The 18,039-nt window shown below is 45.3% G+C and overlaps 1 protein-coding gene across 1 annotated transcript in view; it reads right to left on the bottom strand.

The window, feature by feature from the left end:
• The window catches only part of LOC100677884 (zinc finger protein MSN4), a 33,585-nt gene that overhangs the window by 4,517 nt on the left and 11,029 nt on the right, over positions 1-18,039 (bottom strand). The window contains exon 2 of the mRNA XM_016986082.3: positions 102-1,555. Coding sequence (XP_016841571.1) covers positions 102-1,407 — 1,306 coding nt within the window. The 5' untranslated portion in view covers positions 1,408-1,555. The remainder of the gene's footprint in view (positions 1-101; positions 1,556-18,039) is intronic.

Below are 18,039 nucleotides of genomic sequence, written 5' to 3'. Positions count from 1 at the left end.
TCATTGCCCTCACGGCGCCCGGTAGATTCCCACCGCGCTTTTTTCCCCTCCGAATCTCGGTCCCGCCCATCTCGAAAAACTAAAGCCTGCGGTTCACTGACCTTGATGCAGCACATCCTGTTGCGGCGGTGCGGTCGTTACTACGGTCACGGTCCCGACCTGCGCCAGGTCAGCGGGCAGCGTGATGGTACCCAAGCTTCCGCTGGCCGGGTCGAGGGTGTACATCACCGTGGTGGCCTGGACGTTGCAGACGGGCTCGAGATTGCAGTAGGACTCGACCACCTCATTGGCGATGTTCTTCAGCTTGTCGTAGTCGCCTGTCCTGTAGGTTCCGTCGACGTCGAGTTGGGACAGCAGAAGCTCGTCCGTGCAGGTCTGCATGGTGTCGTCCTGATTAGGTTGGCCACTGGTTGACCCGTCTCCCAGCAACCTCGTGGCCCCGGTCAAGGACGCCGTCGTGGAGTAGAGCTTGCCCTGAAGGGCGTTCCTCAGCAAACTTTCCGCCGCTGACTCCGACACCGTGACCGTCTCTTGCAGGTTGTTCCTGTCGGACAGCTTCCAGTCGTTGTTGTTGTCACCGTGCTCCGCTTTGACCGTGACGCCGAACGGCTCCGTCTTGATCGTTACGCCGAACGGCCCCGTTTGATCGTCGGTCGTGTACTGCGTGCCGGCTATCGCGGTGTAGCTGTCCACGACGTTACCGTTGACCGTCACGACGTCCTGTCCGCGCTCGTTGTCACGGTCGTTCGGGTCAGAGATGTTGACGCTGCTCTCCATGTTGAGAATGGCGTCCAAGTCGAGCTGGTTATTTCGGAGCGTCCAGCCGTCGCTGGTAGTACCGGATGGCGAGCTCTTGCAGCATTCCAGACCGTCTATCGAGTTGGCCTCGCTGTTGAGCACGGTCAGCGTGTAGATGGCGCCGTCCGTGTTCTGCCGGTCATCGCTCGAGCAGTCTCTGTGCTGCTGAAGCGCCATGTCGCCCAGTGGCGAGTCCCTGCGCTGATTGTTCAGAAGACCCGAGTGATGGTCGTTCGACGTGGCTGGCGACGTGTTCCAGTTGTTGTTCGTATAGTAGCTGAGGTCCTCGAGGAGGGGGTAGCCACAGTTACGGTTGATGTGACCCGTGATAGTGGAGACGGGTGGCAGGGCCGGAAGTTGAATCGTGTTATTGTTGGCCTCCTTGACATTGGCGATGAAGCTATCACGGTTGAGGTCCGCGTCCTCCAGGAAGTTGATCGTCCTGCAGTCCGTGTGCTGCAGGAAGTTGTCCCCGTCGACGGTCCCATCGGCGTTGGTGCAGTGCGGCGGTGGAGAAACCACGAAGTCGAAGTAGTCCGTGGTCTTCTCCTCGGTGACGGTGCCACCGCGCCGGTTCTGACTAGGCGCGTACGCCTCGGTCAAATCCATTTGTAACAACAGTTTGCTCCCGTTCGTTGATTAGAGGCTGAACGAAGTGCTCTCAGAGGGTCGGCTGGCGCAATTATTTACCCGAAGCTCGCTCCCTCTAGTCGATCAGCTGCATTCTCCAGTGTAGCGCTCTTATTCTGGTTATATTCTGTAACAGAAACCGAGATAGCAGGTTAACGAAAGTTGCCGCTGGAAATTTTTTAACTATAAGCCTACTATTTTTACGACGACTGAAATCGAGATATAGTTTATATGATTTAGATACAGAGCCGTAATCATTAACGTTATCGCCTACTATACCTGCCAGCGCGCGAGAGACGCCGATGGCGATCGAGCGGAATACATTATCATTGCAAATTATTATAATTCCGCGCTTTATTATTAGGTATAACATCGATGGCGCTTTTTATAAATATTAATGCCCGCATATTCGCAGATAGCTGTATCCATACCAAGGAGGAAGTAATCCGCAGCTGTGTGCAGTGTTGATTATAAGAAAGTGATTTTGATTTAGCTTTACGACACGCATGCGCGTATAGTCGCGCGCGAGATGAGATGACCCACATTCGCGTATATGAGGAATTTGTCTTGGACTAAATACGTCGACACCTAAATTAGCCGAGAGAGATACAGGATACATATATATATATATATATATATATATGTATCCTGTATCTCTCTCGGAGAATATATATATTCTCGAAAACATCGATTCTCGGCTTTATGGTAATGTATACACGCGAGCAATAATCTTATCTAGATTTTGTTTACGCGATTAAAAACGCATTCTTCCATATCGTTAGAGTATAGTCTACGTCGAGTATACTCACACTGCAGTAGGAGGAAAAAAATTTGAGTCTGTTATTATTAATTATGCAACGCGCTAACTCAGCGGAGATCTGCAATTAAATCAGCGCCAGCCGCGCGAGCATTAATCATAGATACATAACTCCCAGTGTGTGTCTTTTAATCCTGACGTATTTCACCGGAACATAACAACAAAATCGCGAGATCGAGATGCAAAAATACGTATGAATTTTCGAGGTCGATTGTATACTCGAGTATTACAGTCAATAATAATATATCCTTGATAGACCACTACTACGCGAATATGCTTTACGCAATATAATAACCACATACGCGCGCGAAAAAGTCGGCATTATGTAGAGCCGGTAGCCGCGCACCACCTGCAGCGTAACTTTATATATTTAAAGTGTAAAGTTCGCTCGCCTATATGCGCGGAATAAATTTATCGCGTCAATAAACTCTTTAATTAGAATATATCTCGATGCTGAATGACTTCTAATTAGAGGCTGCTGTATAGAAAGTGCTAAATTCTCTCTCTAGTGTGACTTGGACTTCAATTTGCAAAAAGCCCGCGCGGTATATCCAGTTCTCTTATTTTTACGCGCCAGAGAACGAAAACTAACAGCGGTTATTGCACTTTGCCGTAACATTTCACTTCGTTATCTCCGTCAACCTTCAAGCGCCTATCTAAGTCCATCAATTTTATCCTCCTTGTGGTAGCCGGACATATCCACCAGAGATAACCCTATCGACGTTAATGCGATCGAGGAATTTGTTGAAAAATCGACGAAAAAATAATCGAAAACACGCCTAATGAGCGTATAGGAAAGCGGATTATCAAGTTGCTGCAGTTTTCGAAGTTTCGACAAATAAAACACAAAATATACACGAGTTCCGGTCACCTCTGAAAAGTGTCGCCAAAGCTGATGCGCACACAACGACCAATAAGTATATATATAGCAAAGCCGTGGGAATACGTCGCGTCGTTTTATAAATCCAATCCTAAGCCGTTAATACCTGCGGCCGCACCGCTGCTGCTTTATGTGTACGCGTTGAAGCATGTGGGGTAATTTATTAAATTGTGCTCAGCTCCGCGCGAGTCTATGCCGTGTGTGTAATTTATCGAGAACGAGTGCCCGCGTCGCCGATTCGGTTTATACTTTGTATACGTAAAGGTATTCGAGGTATGTTGTATATGCGCAGAGGTAGGAGCGTGTCTCTGCGACCATTACACGCGGCTGAAGCTTGGACCGTTTTGGAGAACGTTATTGCGCAGTAGTTAGTATGGCTGCACTTGATCCTTTGAACGAGCGTGTAATGAAACGGCTATAGGCTATTAATTTTCGCTTTCGATTTTGAGTACTACAAGAATCGCAGTTTCTCCATTAGTTTATTCACGCGAGAAAACACACACACGCACGCGTGGGAAGGATTTTTAAGAGGCTCCAGAGGTCTTTAACCCGTTTTCGTAAGCGCACATTGTCTCATCGAGGTCGAAAAATCACCTCAACGGATTTCATTATCGCTGGTATACTCACCTCGAGCATTATACACACACACACACACACATACACACACACACATAAGCGATCGCGAGGGTTGTTGCATAGGTGGCGTAAGTCCCGCGAGCTTGTCAATTACCGAGTCGAGCGCAAAGTGAATAATTCGCTCGCATTATCATGTGTAATGACATAAAAAGTCCATCGATTGAAATTGGCTCTTGTACACAGTAGTGTACAATATTGCACGTCCATTCAAGTCTGCCTCTCTCCAACACACTCGCACATTTTTTCGTGATGGCAAAATTATGAGGCACTCCCCTCAGCGACCTTGAGCCGAGATAGCTTGGGAAAAAGTCGAGAGAGGGCAGTTAAACTTGATCCAATATGGGAAAGCCTGGATATAATGTCCCGGCGCTCGTAGATACGCGAGGCTGATTAGATTCGCCCCTATTGTTCGATATTTTTTTTTCTCTCTCTTGACGAGCGACTGTGTATAATTGATCAAGAGCATCCGATTCCTTAGAATCGAGCCGTCAGTCAACTGCACCGACGTCTTGTATGATAGCCTCGTACGATTACATTAATGCGCATAGTATATATATATGAAACTAGTAGCCGTGCATACAGGGACTTTTGTCTGCTGCACGTATATCCTGTTGCATTATGTACTGGACTCGATGAAATTATACGCGGGTTTAATTAATGGCGAACTAATCAGAGAACCCTGTGTATGGCTGACGCGGTAATTGCAAATGAATTACCCGCGCACGCGCAGCATTGTACAGGATGGCGGGAGTATTTCGTCGTTGTTGAGCCTGTACACGATAATATGACACCGTAAAAACTCATGCTGCGCGGTGGTATAGGATTTTTTAAAGTATCGCACGAGTTAATTATAAAAAAAGTGTACTGTATGTAGATAAGAGGTTAATTATAAACACGTGATCGATATCTCAGATTTCTAAGGTTGAATTCCGAAAGTTGCACTACCGATGAAGATAGGGATCTTGCTTTATAGCCGAGTCAAGTGCGCTTAGGGACTATGTGAACACACACACACGCACACACACAACTGAGCGAACGAGATCAATTGTTTGCTGCCGGTGTGTACTTAACGAAACTTTTAATATGCGATGTGGAGAATATATTATATACGGAGAAAAAAGGGCCGTAAATATGGTATGATTAGCAGCGAAGATCAGCCGACGTCGATATGGTAGTAGACTGCGAAATTGATTTATATTAAAATATAATGCATTCCCCACATTTTTATACTCGAGGCATCGAGTTTTATAATAGTATAAATAGCTCGTTTATCGAGAACAGGTATCGCGGCGAATTTTCCCTGTATGATAATATACATGTAAAATTTTCTAAAACTCGATTTCACTTATATATTCGACGACAATCTATCATGTTAAACTGGAGCCGCTTTTAATCGGGTCTATATAACTCGAGGCTCTATGCGAACCTTTTCGATCGGCGCGATCCATCTTTTGTAATCGTCGAAGATCGATCTCACGTAGGCGCCACATCGACGCTTATGTAAAACATATTTTAGGCTGACGGACAATATCTTTTTTTCTCTTTACATAATTTGTCGTGCACCGCGGTTTAATTACGATTTTTTTCTCTCTCCGCTTCCTTACGCAAGTCCCGTCGTTGGCAAAGAGATTTTGATGGATTAATTTCCATTGTGTATGTTTTACGGCATCGATCAATTCTCCAGCAGAAAAAAAAGACGAGGAATCCAACCGGACAGTCTCATCCGTAATTTTTTCTTCTCTCTAAATCCGGAGTAATTTCCCCGCGCAGCGAGTTCTCACTCTGATAAAAGTGAAAGCTATACACTCCGCGAGTGAAAACTGCAGACTCCAAAGCGCCGCGCGTTTCCAAACGTCATTCCTGCGAGAATCATCCTCAGCGAATTCTCCAAAACACACAGACACACACACATCCCGCATGTAACACTATGAAAAACAAAACCTACAACAATATTTACCACCACAACAGAGACACTATAGAGGTGACCACGTGACCGAGTAAAGCAGCGCCGCTCTCGAGAAAACGGTCCCGCTCGACTATAGTCCATGCACACACACACATAGTCGAGTGAAAACGCGCGCATTATGGGAGAGAGAACAGCCTCGCGTGCGCGCACGGCGCAGCGCGTGTATAGAGCGGGGTTGAGTTGGCTTTCGCAACTCTCGCTCTTTCGAACGATCCTAGAAAAGCGTATACTGTACTAAATTATAATGCCAGAGCCGCAGCCGCGGCCGAACCTATATATCCGAGAGCGTGCATTCATGCGCCGCCGCTGCTGTGTACGTTATACGCTCGTCTATAGGCAAATGCGCGCGAGGGACTTGCACCATGCGAGAGTGATTTTTTTTTAAAAGGTTGGTTCCGAGGATGTTTAGTAAACCAGCGGGTTTTGAATTATTTAAGAGGTATACTCTATAACGAAGCGAGTTGCGCTAAATTGGGAGGGTTTTTGCATCTGGTTTTGGGATTCGTTTTTCGAGAGACGATGTTTTCTGTGTACTATGAATATTTAATCGGATCGAAGAAGTTTCTGAAGTTTGCGTTCGATTTATTGGAATTTCTCGCGAAACCACTTTCAGAAATCTGGCGAGGAGCGATTACTTATGAATCTCGAAAAAAAATCTCATTACGAAGACACGCCGCGCGACTTTATGACAACGAAAATCTCCGCAACGGCGGCGCATACCATCAAAGACAATAAAAGCCTATCAGCCGTTCGATCTAAAATCAGCATCGCAACCCATCCCAGAGTCCTCATTCCAGACTCAAAAATCCCATACCGAACCCACTGCATCTCACACCACACGACTACGTCCTATAAACGCCTCGTGGAGGGGGGGGGGGATAGCACAGCTCGAGACTTTTTCCTTTGTTCACTCGAGTCTCTCTCTCTCTCTTACTCGGCTTTCATCCGAGGATAGCTGCGCTTAGCTGCGCGGTTCTCCCAAGGACGACGCGGGGTCGTGACGAAATCAGCGCTCGCTGATAAGCGCAGCGTGTGTTTCTCGGAGGGGAAATCGCGCGCCACGAGGATTAACGTTCTTCGGGGGATTAACGGGTTTTCTCTCGGCAGACGATCGTGAAGTCTTCTCTTTTTTTTTTGTTCTCGTTGCTTGCGGAGGCTTTGTTCGATTCGAGTTAATTAGGAATCGATGTTGGCATACGAGGTGGAATGAGGATTATTTTTTTTGGTTGGGATTTTATCGCGGTGAAAGATCCGATTTTGTAGCATCAGGATGTAGGTTAATTTTAATAAGTCTGATAAACTTGAATCTATACGAGCGGGGGGAAGTCGAAGAATGTTGCTGACAATTTATGCGTTCGGTTTTAGAGTTCATTAACATTCGCAGAAGTTCATACTTAATTCTCGCGGGGGACGGATTTGAAAAAAATTGCGAAATTACAATTGGCTCTGCTGCTGCAATTAATTTTGTAGCCGATGTAGCTAGAACCGTTATTAAATATCAATTCATTTTTTATAACACAAAAAATCACAGCTCGTTATTGAGGAATCCGGTTCCCGACGATGTCTCAAGTTTCACGCCAGAATTTCCATACGCTTTTCTTGAGTAACCTCCAATTCACGCGCGGATGAATTTCATCGAATCTTCCGAGCTACAAAAAAATCTCTCCTCTCGTCAGTTCACTTTTTTTTCGTCAACAATTTCAAGCGCATGCAACTAGCTCGTGTTCCAGAAAATTATCTCACCTCGAGAGAGGAGTGTTTCAAAAGATTAATCTACCTAATACACGGCTCACTCTCGGGCGGTAGCTGAAAAAAGGCAAAACTTTGAATATAACCGTTTCCGTTTTGTTCCCGTCGTAAAAATAGCACAGCCATTAAAGAGATCGCCGCGTATCCAGCTGGTCGTAAGGAAAATTAGAATACATTTTCTTGATTAGTTCCGCTGATTTAACAAGTGGTTTCAGACGATGAAAGTTTTGGCTGCTTTTTTGCTAGTACACGAGATGAAAAATCAAGTCGCATTCGTTATAGAATTTGCATGCTGATATGCACACATACAATGTCAGCTGTGCATAATACGAAATATCTCTTTTCCCGAGAGAGCCCAGAAGTGTCTTTTGCAACGAATCGATCCCGTATGATTATCCGTTTCGTAAACAGCCTAAAAATCTCATCCCGAGAGAGTTCAACGAACTATCGGTCAACAGCTCTCTAGTGCAGCCTCTAAAATTTATCATCATCCTACGCGTGAAAAAATATTCAAAAATGACCTCGACCCGCCAACGCGAGAAAAGCTCTATACACCGAAACGACGATGATCAGAAGACGCAGTTATTCGAAAGCGAGAAAAACGACATCATCAACATCTCGCTCACACACACACACACACACACACGTGTTCTATTTATAGCATCGCGAGCGAACTCGGCGCATTACAACAGATACTGCGCGTGCGGCCGTATGGAAATACACGTGCGCCCATAAGGATCACGAATGTTGTATATATACGGAGAAACCGATGACGAGGGCTGATAAGTGAAAGGGGGTGAGAATATATATATATATATATATATATATATATATATCGTCGAAGTCACGCCGAAAGTGGCCCGAGGGGCTCGTAAAAATGATCCGTTACGGATTGCTCCGGTTCACCTTACGTGACTCACACCCGGCAAGAGTCTACTACTACCAAGGCATCGTATACCTGTATACGTATACATTGGAAAATCTTTACAAACCTGCATCATGCAGCCGACGGCGTCCCGGAAACTTATGTAATTGCATCTCTCTGGATTTCGCGGCGTTATCGATCGGACGAAATCTCTTATTTACATCTAAAACAAATTTCCAGCCTAACGGTCTATGCATATACCTATATACAGGTCGCGCGCACGCGAAAATATAACAGCGCCGATCGCGAGTCGTTAAAGCCGCGAATTTAGGAGAGAAGCTGCTCTATCACAGGCTGTCCGGATCATTATCGCGAAAAAGGTCTTATTGAATTAGCCGAGGAGAGAGAGAGAGAGAGAGAGAGAGAGAGAGAGAGAGAGAGAGAGAGAGAGAGAGAGAGAGAAATCCGACGGTTATTAGTTATTGAAAGAAATGGGATTTATGAAGCTACGGCCGGAGCTCGTGGGTGATAATGAATCTTACGGCTGCAATACTCCGCGGGAATCGTTTTCGGCGCAGTCGAGGAGGTAGTTAAAATAATAAATAACGGCCTCGTGGAAATCCACTTTTTTTCACGGCGGCTATATGGATTTTTCGTATAGATGAGTATCTCGCGCCGCGTTGCGCAAGTAGGCGAATTAGGATTATTAGTATTTTCGAGCGCTGCAGCCTCCTCGAAAGAGACGCAAGAAGATTAAGGAGCTTTTAATGCGTCCCAGTTACGAAATATATCCGACGACTGGCCAGCGCTGAATCTTTTTCTTACCGACGCCAAGTATGTGTGTGGGTATGACTTTCGAATTTATTATTATTTACAAACGTCCTGTAGCACAATAACGAGCAAATAACGGCCGAGAAAATATTTTCGTTTCCTCCGCACACACAACGGAAGACTTTAAAGTCTCAATTAACGGTAGCGGCGTTAAACTTTCGCAGAGCAACATCAGAGTGGTACCGTTTACACACCTGCGCAAAAATCTCGTCGCGCATACTTTTCTCTCTATTCGCGCTCATCAGTATTCAGTTCGTTTCTTCGCCCGAAAGCTCCGCCCTTCGTCATTGTAAACGCGAGTAATGGCCGTCAATTAGACGTTCTTTGAGCGCAAGTAATATCGCCGCTTTTTGCGAAAAATTTCGAGCCGTTAACTGCGCCGAGTTTCTATTTGTGTGTGTGTGTGTGCGTGCGTGTGTGTTTGTGTGTGTATACGTACGTGTAAATCGCGTGTATCCTTCATAAACCGCGGCGAGAATTTACTGAGGCTAAAAATCGAGAGGAAAGCCGCGCGGATTTTTTTACGGTAGCCGGGCGTTTTCCGGAGAGATGAAATTTTCATTAGAGCACCGAGTAATTCTTAGGACAATTTTTGTACAACAGCGGCACTCGGAGTAGTGCAGCAGCAGCGCCAAGAATTTATTCAGTAAGCAAGTTACATTCTAGTTCTATAGACTCGGACACACAGTTATAGCATCAGCGGCTTAAGTTGGCCTACCGATAGGTGACATACACATACACCGCTATAAATAGCTTCCGTACGCTGATTTCCACGAGGGTTACGAGAACGTACCCAAGCGCCACCTATCGTCGTTAATTCCTGTAACTCTCCCCATATCTCGATATATCACACTCACACAATGAAGAAACGCGCGACGTATAATACGCGTCTACAGCTTTCGTCACGAGAAAGCCGCCGCCGCCACGATGCACAAAAGCAAATCGAGCGACACTGCTCCATTGTCGCTCTCGTGGGACAGCCCGCGCGGAAAAAGAGAGCGCGAGAGTCTCTCTCATATTGTATACTCGCTACGTCTATGCGCAGAATCATCGTCATTATTATTCTCTACGCTCTAATAATACGCGCGTATACGTATAGAGGAGACGCTTTTATCGTTTCATTTGCGCCTGGGATCGTTTTATTATTCGCTCGAGATGTAGAGGTAGCAATTTGCCGTTTCCGACAGCGGCGCTCAAGAAGAAAGACCTGTAGCTTTTTGGAATACACCCACGGGGTCTTGCCGTATTTGGCCTTATTCTACTTCTTCGCTCGAGACGTGTGGCTCGAGGCACGAACGGTTATTCCGGAGCGATGTTCGCCCGAGGGCTTAGGAGAGATCGATTCGACTTTTCATATTATTCGCAATGCTCGACGATTTCGCGAAATTTCGCAGGTTGCAGATATGTTGTTATATAAGTTTTTACCCCCTGGGCCTGGAGATCCGAGCGTTAAACGAGCTCTTTCCTTTTTTAAATTATTATTAATATACTAATGTACACACAGCTGCTATACTGGTTACATATCGCGCTAACGACGTCGAGCCGAAAGTGCGCCAAAGTGGAAACGCTCATAACTCGATCCGAAAGTCGATAATTAATTCCGTAAGTACGTTGTATATTTATGCAATACACACACACACATCTCTGAAAAAATCGCGCGAATACATTTATAATCACAAGAAAAAGAAAACATTAATACACCGCGGTAATAAGGGACGGCGAGAAAAAGTGGAGCAGCAGCGCGTTCCCTCATCGGAAAAACTGCCTCGCTGCAACAAAGAGCAAGCAGGTAGCGGAGAACAATCTCCCGGTGATTCTGTAGCTTGTCTATATCCTTGAGCCGTATGCGCGACTAGGTTCTCCAAGTGGTACACACCACCGTAGTTACGCGGCCGAGCGTGACTCTTTCAATGAAACATTTCTCTCTCTCTCTCTCATACACACGCAACTTTTGACAAAAGATAGATCTTACGGCTCTTCGCCGCGGCGCGATGCTTAGTCATCGTCGAGTGTCCGTGTGCGTGTGGCAATATCGATGAATAAACGATGATTCGGTATAGACGAGAGCGCGTTATTATTGGTCCCAAGTGCCTCGGAGTGAATTTTTTTTTCTTCTGGTTTATATAGATAACAGAGAGCCAGCGTTACGATACGGTCACGCGAAAACTATTAATTAGTGTAGCGTTTGGTTTCGATTCCGAGAGAGAGAGAGAGAGAGAGAGAGAGAGAGAGAGAGAGAGAGAGAGAGAGAGATCGGTATCTGTGGTATAGCGTTATCTTTTTCGATTTTTTTCTTCTAATACACAATCGCGATTATGCAGCTTATTAAAAATTCCCGTATTTACATTTCACGGCGGCTAATGGGACCAGCCCGTGTGTCGAATCCAACAATATGCGTCTAAAACCGTATACTATTTTTAGCCTCGAAATATGTGAAGCTGTTCGCGTTGCGGGGACAACCGGTTCTAATCGAATCTCTTCTATATACAGTCTACAAGACGGGTATATCGGCCGGTCGCTCGCAGGAATATTTCAAAGCTGCAGTGGCTTATAATCGAGTTTCTGCATCTTGTTCTTTTTTTACGAGACAATTTACGACTCTTCTCGCGTGCAAAGGTCATCCCCGCCTCGATTTCGGACGGATCGCCGTGAAATCCGCGCGATTTTATTACCCCAGGCCCGTAAAAATTGCGCGGTGTATTATACTTGCAGCTCTTTTTTTTTAACGGTCGACTCGACGTAAACGCGCGTCTAAAACGTCGAGGGATCATAACTTGCTGTGTGTGTACAATAATCATAAATTTCGAAGGCGATACTCCGAATGATCGCGAGCTTTACGAGCTTTACGGTTTTCTGCGGGGAAATAAAAGACGCTACGCCCTCGCACTCGGCTCTCGGGGAATAATGCTTTTATGTTTACAACGCATGTATTATTGTAAGAAAAAATACGTGCGTTTTCGGTTTATCGCTGCACTTTTTTGTATAGGTCGAGGAACTAACGAGAATTATTTTTTTTTCTAACGGTTTTCTAGGTTAATAAAACACAGGAGTAGGCTTTTTGTGAGGCGACAGAGAAAGTCGCTTATCTTGCTCTGCCGATGGCTCGAAATGATACACTTCATAATGCACTACACCGCGCCGCAGTAGACGGAGAAACGTCCAGATTGATCGCGTGGGTTTTTTTCCTTCATCTAGCTCCTTCCTCGAGGGCATTACACCAGCGATAAAAAAGTTAGATACTCTCGCTCGTTAAGAGCTGCTTTTTTCCGAAGAAAATTTAATTAGCATACACGGATTTTCGGACTCGAGGACCAGTATAGACGCTGCTCCAATCTTTTTTACAGTCGCCCTCAAAATTTTATCATTTAACTTTACGGCCCATAAAAATTCCCGTCGGCGCAGGGCTTTCGTAAAAGCGAAATTTATAATTCAATGAATTTTCCCGCTCAGGCACACCGCGCTCTGATCCGATGGAAATATAGGCTAGAGAGTATATCAGCTGTCAGGTGCTGCAGCACGTTGATGTGTACCAATTTCGCGGCGTAGCACACCGCCCGTAGGTAATTTGTTTCACGCGCAGCTCTCGTGCCGTAATAATTCCGTCTAATTTGAAGTGCGTCGAGGCTACACGTGCGCGAGTCTGAAGTGTCTTTTTTTCGGCTGTACCTTGGACTTTGTTGCTGCTGTGAGTATAATTGGGGATTAGTTGCGGGAATATTCTCCGTTTTTTTTTTGTCTACGGTGCAGAGATTACGCGTTATATGGTTGCGACACGCGAGATTTTCAGCTTCGGCCTAATGAAGATCGAGTCGGCGCCAATGACTGATGACGGCGAACGAAAACGAAATACTACACCCCTTATCCAAACAATCCCGTATACATACATACTCCGCCGGCTCTAATGATCCGTCCAATTCGCTCGTCTACTCTCGGAAAGTAAACGCGAGCGCGCACGTAGATCAGGCTCCGCGCGGCAGAGAATAGCACTTTGCAATTAAAGAAATGATCGCGCGCGCGCGAGTGAGCGAGCTCTCGAGTTACAAAATTATGAAACTGCTCGTAAATAAAGCATCAGACCTCTTGACCCACTTGCTCTCTCTAAGCTCGTGTGATCCTTGCAGCTGCCTACGCTGTGTGTATCTGTATGTAACCTTTTTTTCTCAGCCCCTATATTTCCGCGGGCTGTTTTTGCAGCTTCGGAATTCGCGCGAAACTGATGAAGCTCGTGTAATTGCGCGCGTCGCGAGTCGTGAAATTGAAAATTTAACGCGGGAATTTAATTTCCTATGGGCAGGTTTGGGAAAATTGCGCAAGAAAATGTTTTTTTTTTGCCGGCAAGGGGCAGTGCACCCCTTTTTTGTGATCGACGAGGCCTTGAGAGGCTGTGCGTATTAGAGGGACGTTAAGAGTAAACGCTCGCGTTGTATTTTCTGGAGCAGAATTATTGAGAAGTAATGTGTGCACGCGTTTTGAATAATTTCTCGATAATTGTGTGTATATCGGAGACTATTTTTTCGTAATTAGATATCGTAAAAAACACGCACACACACAAAACAATTACACTTTGTCGGATTCAATTATACACCCGCGGCGAGACTAACTACGTTTTTGCTCGCTCTTCCGTCCCTTTTTTCGCATCGCCTCATCGAACTGTGTACTCCGAACACGTCATTATCCTAATACACCGGCTCGATTTTTTTTCTCAACTCCTCCACTCCGTAACGGTATACCCCCAATACAAAGAATGATTTTTTGCCTCGGCAAACTAGTCCGGAGAGGAACATTATACTACTGCGGGCCGACGAACTTTTTGCCGGAGGTATGTATCCGAGAAACTCGGGAAAAAATTGCCGAAGAAAATTCTCGAGTCTACTGGCACGTGTATTATGCCTCGTAAAAATAATCCGCCAACTCTCGCAGTGCGGTATACCAACAAGGAGATCGGTTTGTATCTGCGATGAAAAAAAATTGAAATAATTCTTTTGAATAATTCGTCAGGTTTTTTCTCCTCCGCGGGATCGATAATCGCTTATGTAAATACTCGGCGGAAAAATAATACGCGCGTGTGTAAGTGAATGAGATATCAAAGCCGCGCGCGAGGGCATTACGTGACTGCCATTCATCAGCGATTTTTCGCCAAGTGGGCCCCCGTGATCCGACAAGCCGCACTATAACCTGATTCACGATATTTTTTCCTGCGTAAACTAGAATCCGGGGCATTTTTCTGAGATGTCGCGATAGTGCGTGTTTTATACCCATACATGCCACTGCGAATTAACAACTTCCGTAAAGTTCATTTGGAATATAAGCGACGTTATAAAATTGATGAAATTTACGGTGCAATCAGCGTAAGGAGAAACCGCGACGATAAGGATATTTTTCCGCTTTTCGCTAACGAGTATCTACGGCTGCTCGGAATTTTCGACAAAGCTCGATAAGAAGTGGCAGTATGTCTTGAGAAATATCCGCGCAAAACACGCATATAAAGGCCGATTTTCGAGGATAACGATAAAAAGACTTGAGAAACACATCACTCACACTATATTGCGTCCGAGAGTGCAGTCGAACGTGTTTACATCCGCGAGAGTAGAAAGAGTAAAGTATGCAAAATGACAAGGTTAAAAATAGGACGTTTCTTCACTCAGCTCACGGCGAGCGACGCGCAAAAATCAGCGTCAACGATTCGAGATTATATTGTGCAACCATTTTATGCACCGGCGCAACAACACACAGTGATAAAACGCGCGCCAGCCGCGGGAAATTGATTGAGCGAGAGAGAGAGAGAGAGAGAGAGAGAGAGAGAGAGAGAGAGAGAGAGAGAGAGAGAGAGAGAGAGAGACAGGTCTATTATTACGGCAAATTGCGAAGATTGCACTATTAACATGCTTAGGAAGCTGCGGATTTCGCGCGGGAAATTCAAAAGTGAGGCGTGATAATTTTTCGATGTTCTCTCGCGTGTGTTTCATGCATACTTCTAAGATTAAGAAATTCGGAGCGATTGCACGCGTATGCAAACTCGCTATAAAAGGTCGAAAACGATTCCTTTGTGCAGTGTGCGTGGCGAAAGCGATTCGCGATTCTTGCGCGAGAGTATTCCGGGAAAATCAATTTTTAAAAGATATTCAGAACGCTTTTTTCTACGAGTAAAAATTAGAGCTGTTAGAGAGGCTTTTTGTTAATCGGGAGTATTTAAATCGTTTCGAAACAATGTCTACGCGTGGAATCGTTTACCGGTATACAATTACGCGGCGCGTTATTGTATTCCCGGTCGTTCCATTGCGCAACGATGCGTTTTCGATCGGTACATTGCGGGAAAAAAAAATGATTATGAACCTATACCGCCAGTCGTAAGTTCATTTCTGGGAAAATTAATGGAATACACTCGAAAATAATAACGTGAGTCATTTGTATATAGTATATCGAGAGGAGGAGGAAGTTCACACACGCTTGTAGCCTTGCGCGAGTCGTGTTTTACGACGATTTCAGCATAAAACTAGGCGAGCTCTGCGTCTCGCGAGTAAAACAAAGTTTCCCGTATACTAAGCAGCCGATGAATAATAATAGATATTATTCGCACGTGTGCTATTATATACCGTTGACAGTTATTGCAAAATCGGTAATTCTCTCATCGAGCGGCGCGCACTGGTTCGCAATTTTTCGAAGCCTATGGCAAAGATATTGTAGGAAGAAATTACACTCGGTCGTGGAAAGCGGATTAATTATTCAGCCGATATCTAGCATTCGATAATGCATCTATATAAATTATAGTATTTCATTTCGTTCTCTCTTTCTCCGTGTATAAAATAATGCAAATCACGAGTCGCACAGGCCGAGATCGCGTGATTATCGAGAGATACAATTTCACACTTCATTTAGCCGCTGATAAGTCACTTAACATCATTTTTTCAAACCTAACACTCCGAGTGTCAATCTCCTGGATACGCGTCAATGTATACATACTACATTTTATATAAGTATTTTTAACCAACACAATAAGAACAAAAAAATTCTTCAATTTCCCCACACAGCAGAGAGAACCTCATCGTCGCTCTATAAATTTCCATCAGCCATACCTCTATATACACGTCGAATAAGAAGCGCGCGATATAATTTCTCTATACCCACGACGACGGCGACGACGACGACGGCTCGTAGAATTCCCTCTATAATTACAAGCGCGTTGCGAAAGGCGCCGCGCGCGTTTTTGCAACACCCGCTACGCCGATATATCGTTCGCCGCGAGCTATACCGTAATTATGCATGCGCTATCCTCGCGCGGCAAAACCGCGGACACATCTAATTCAACCCGATTCATTACACACGTTATACACACGCGAGCCTCATGCAGTGCTGTATATATACAGGGGGATGTGTGTGTATCGAGAGTGAAAAAAGAAGCTATCCTTTTACGTAATTGAAAGTCCCGTTAGGTCGCGGCGGCAGAAAATAACGAACCCGTTTGATATCTCTCGGAGCGTTCGGGAGGTATACATACCGGCAAAAAGGCCCCGGTCGCGTCGCGAAAGCACCGGACGCACGAAACCGAAGCAACGACGACTACGACGACGACTCGTCGGGTGTATATTATCGAAGGCCAAAGCGCTGCAGTGTGAGAGAGTTCCTTTATGATTCGGTATTATACCGCACGCGAGCGATGCAGCCTACTGTGTCGGGTCGGGCAAAAAGCGGAAGACTTTTTAAGGAGCCTCGCGCGCGCGGCGTAATACTTGTATACATATAACACTCGCGTGTGCTTTGGCAATTTCGTACCGACTGATGTGCATGCGCGAGAACTTGATTGTCTTGGGAGCGAGAATTTTTTTTAATTGGGGAGGACTCGAGAGCTGTTGATTTTTTTTAGTTCGAGGATGAGGTTTTCAAGGTATATGAGTGTCGCGATGGTAGAATCGGGAGAAATCGATTGTTATGGCGAAAAATCCGGCACTAATTGCCGAAAGTGTTACGCAAGTCGTTTATGGGTTTCCACAATATTAAGAAGAGAAACGCGGCTAATTATTTTTACGCTATGGACAACTCCCGCTGTAGTTGTAATATTATTCCGCGAGCGCAGTTCGACCGCAGAAATTATTTATTCCGAACGCACTAATACTCATTGTAATTAAGAGCCGTATAGCAGTAGCCAATGATTAAAGGCGCGCAACAGCAAACAAATTAAAATTGCCCGCGTTTAAAGCTGCCTACTATAGCTATATAAATTAAATATGTTTCCACGCACGAAAACTAAAGCAGATTAGATAAGCGCACGCGCGTGTACAAAAGTCAGCGCTAATCTGCCCAGCAGCAGTGCATAAATCGCGCAAAGCGAAAATCAGCTTGATGGGCGTAGATTCTTATTATTGCCGTAATAGTCGGTCTCTACTCTATTCTCGTTAAAACAACACGCTCTCATTAATGCAACGAAAAGCAGCACCCTCTGTTTTGTGTATGCGTGTATACAAAGAATTTTCACTTTATCGACGCCGAGCAATAAAGAAAGAGTTGCGTCTTTCTTTCCTACACACACTCACACACGGCCTTATTACCACTTCGCGGACAATAAATTTCCACTTTCGCGACCGTTAGACATTCGTATACTGGAACTTGCATTAATAAGGTGTGCGACGATATTTCAAAATTTATTGGGACACACAAGCCGAAGTCGGGATTTCCATCCGCTAATAACGCACTCCTGACCCTGTTAGGTCTCGTTTTGTATTTTTTAATATTATACGACCCTCTAATTTCCGCATGTGTGTCGCTAATCGATCGAATCAATTTCGCAGACGAGAGCGCCTCATCAATCTCTTGCGAAAAATTGGCAAAAAACGGGGAATCCCCGAACCTCAAGCGATCCTTTGTCCAGTGCG

Source organism: Nasonia vitripennis, chromosome 5 (genome assembly GCF_009193385.2).
Source record: "Nasonia vitripennis strain AsymCx chromosome 5, Nvit_psr_1.1, whole genome shotgun sequence".
Taxonomy (NCBI): Eukaryota; Metazoa; Arthropoda; class Insecta; order Hymenoptera; family Pteromalidae; genus Nasonia; species Nasonia vitripennis.
Note: the sequence above shows the minus strand (reverse complement) of the source record. Positions and strands in the feature narration are given on the sequence as shown.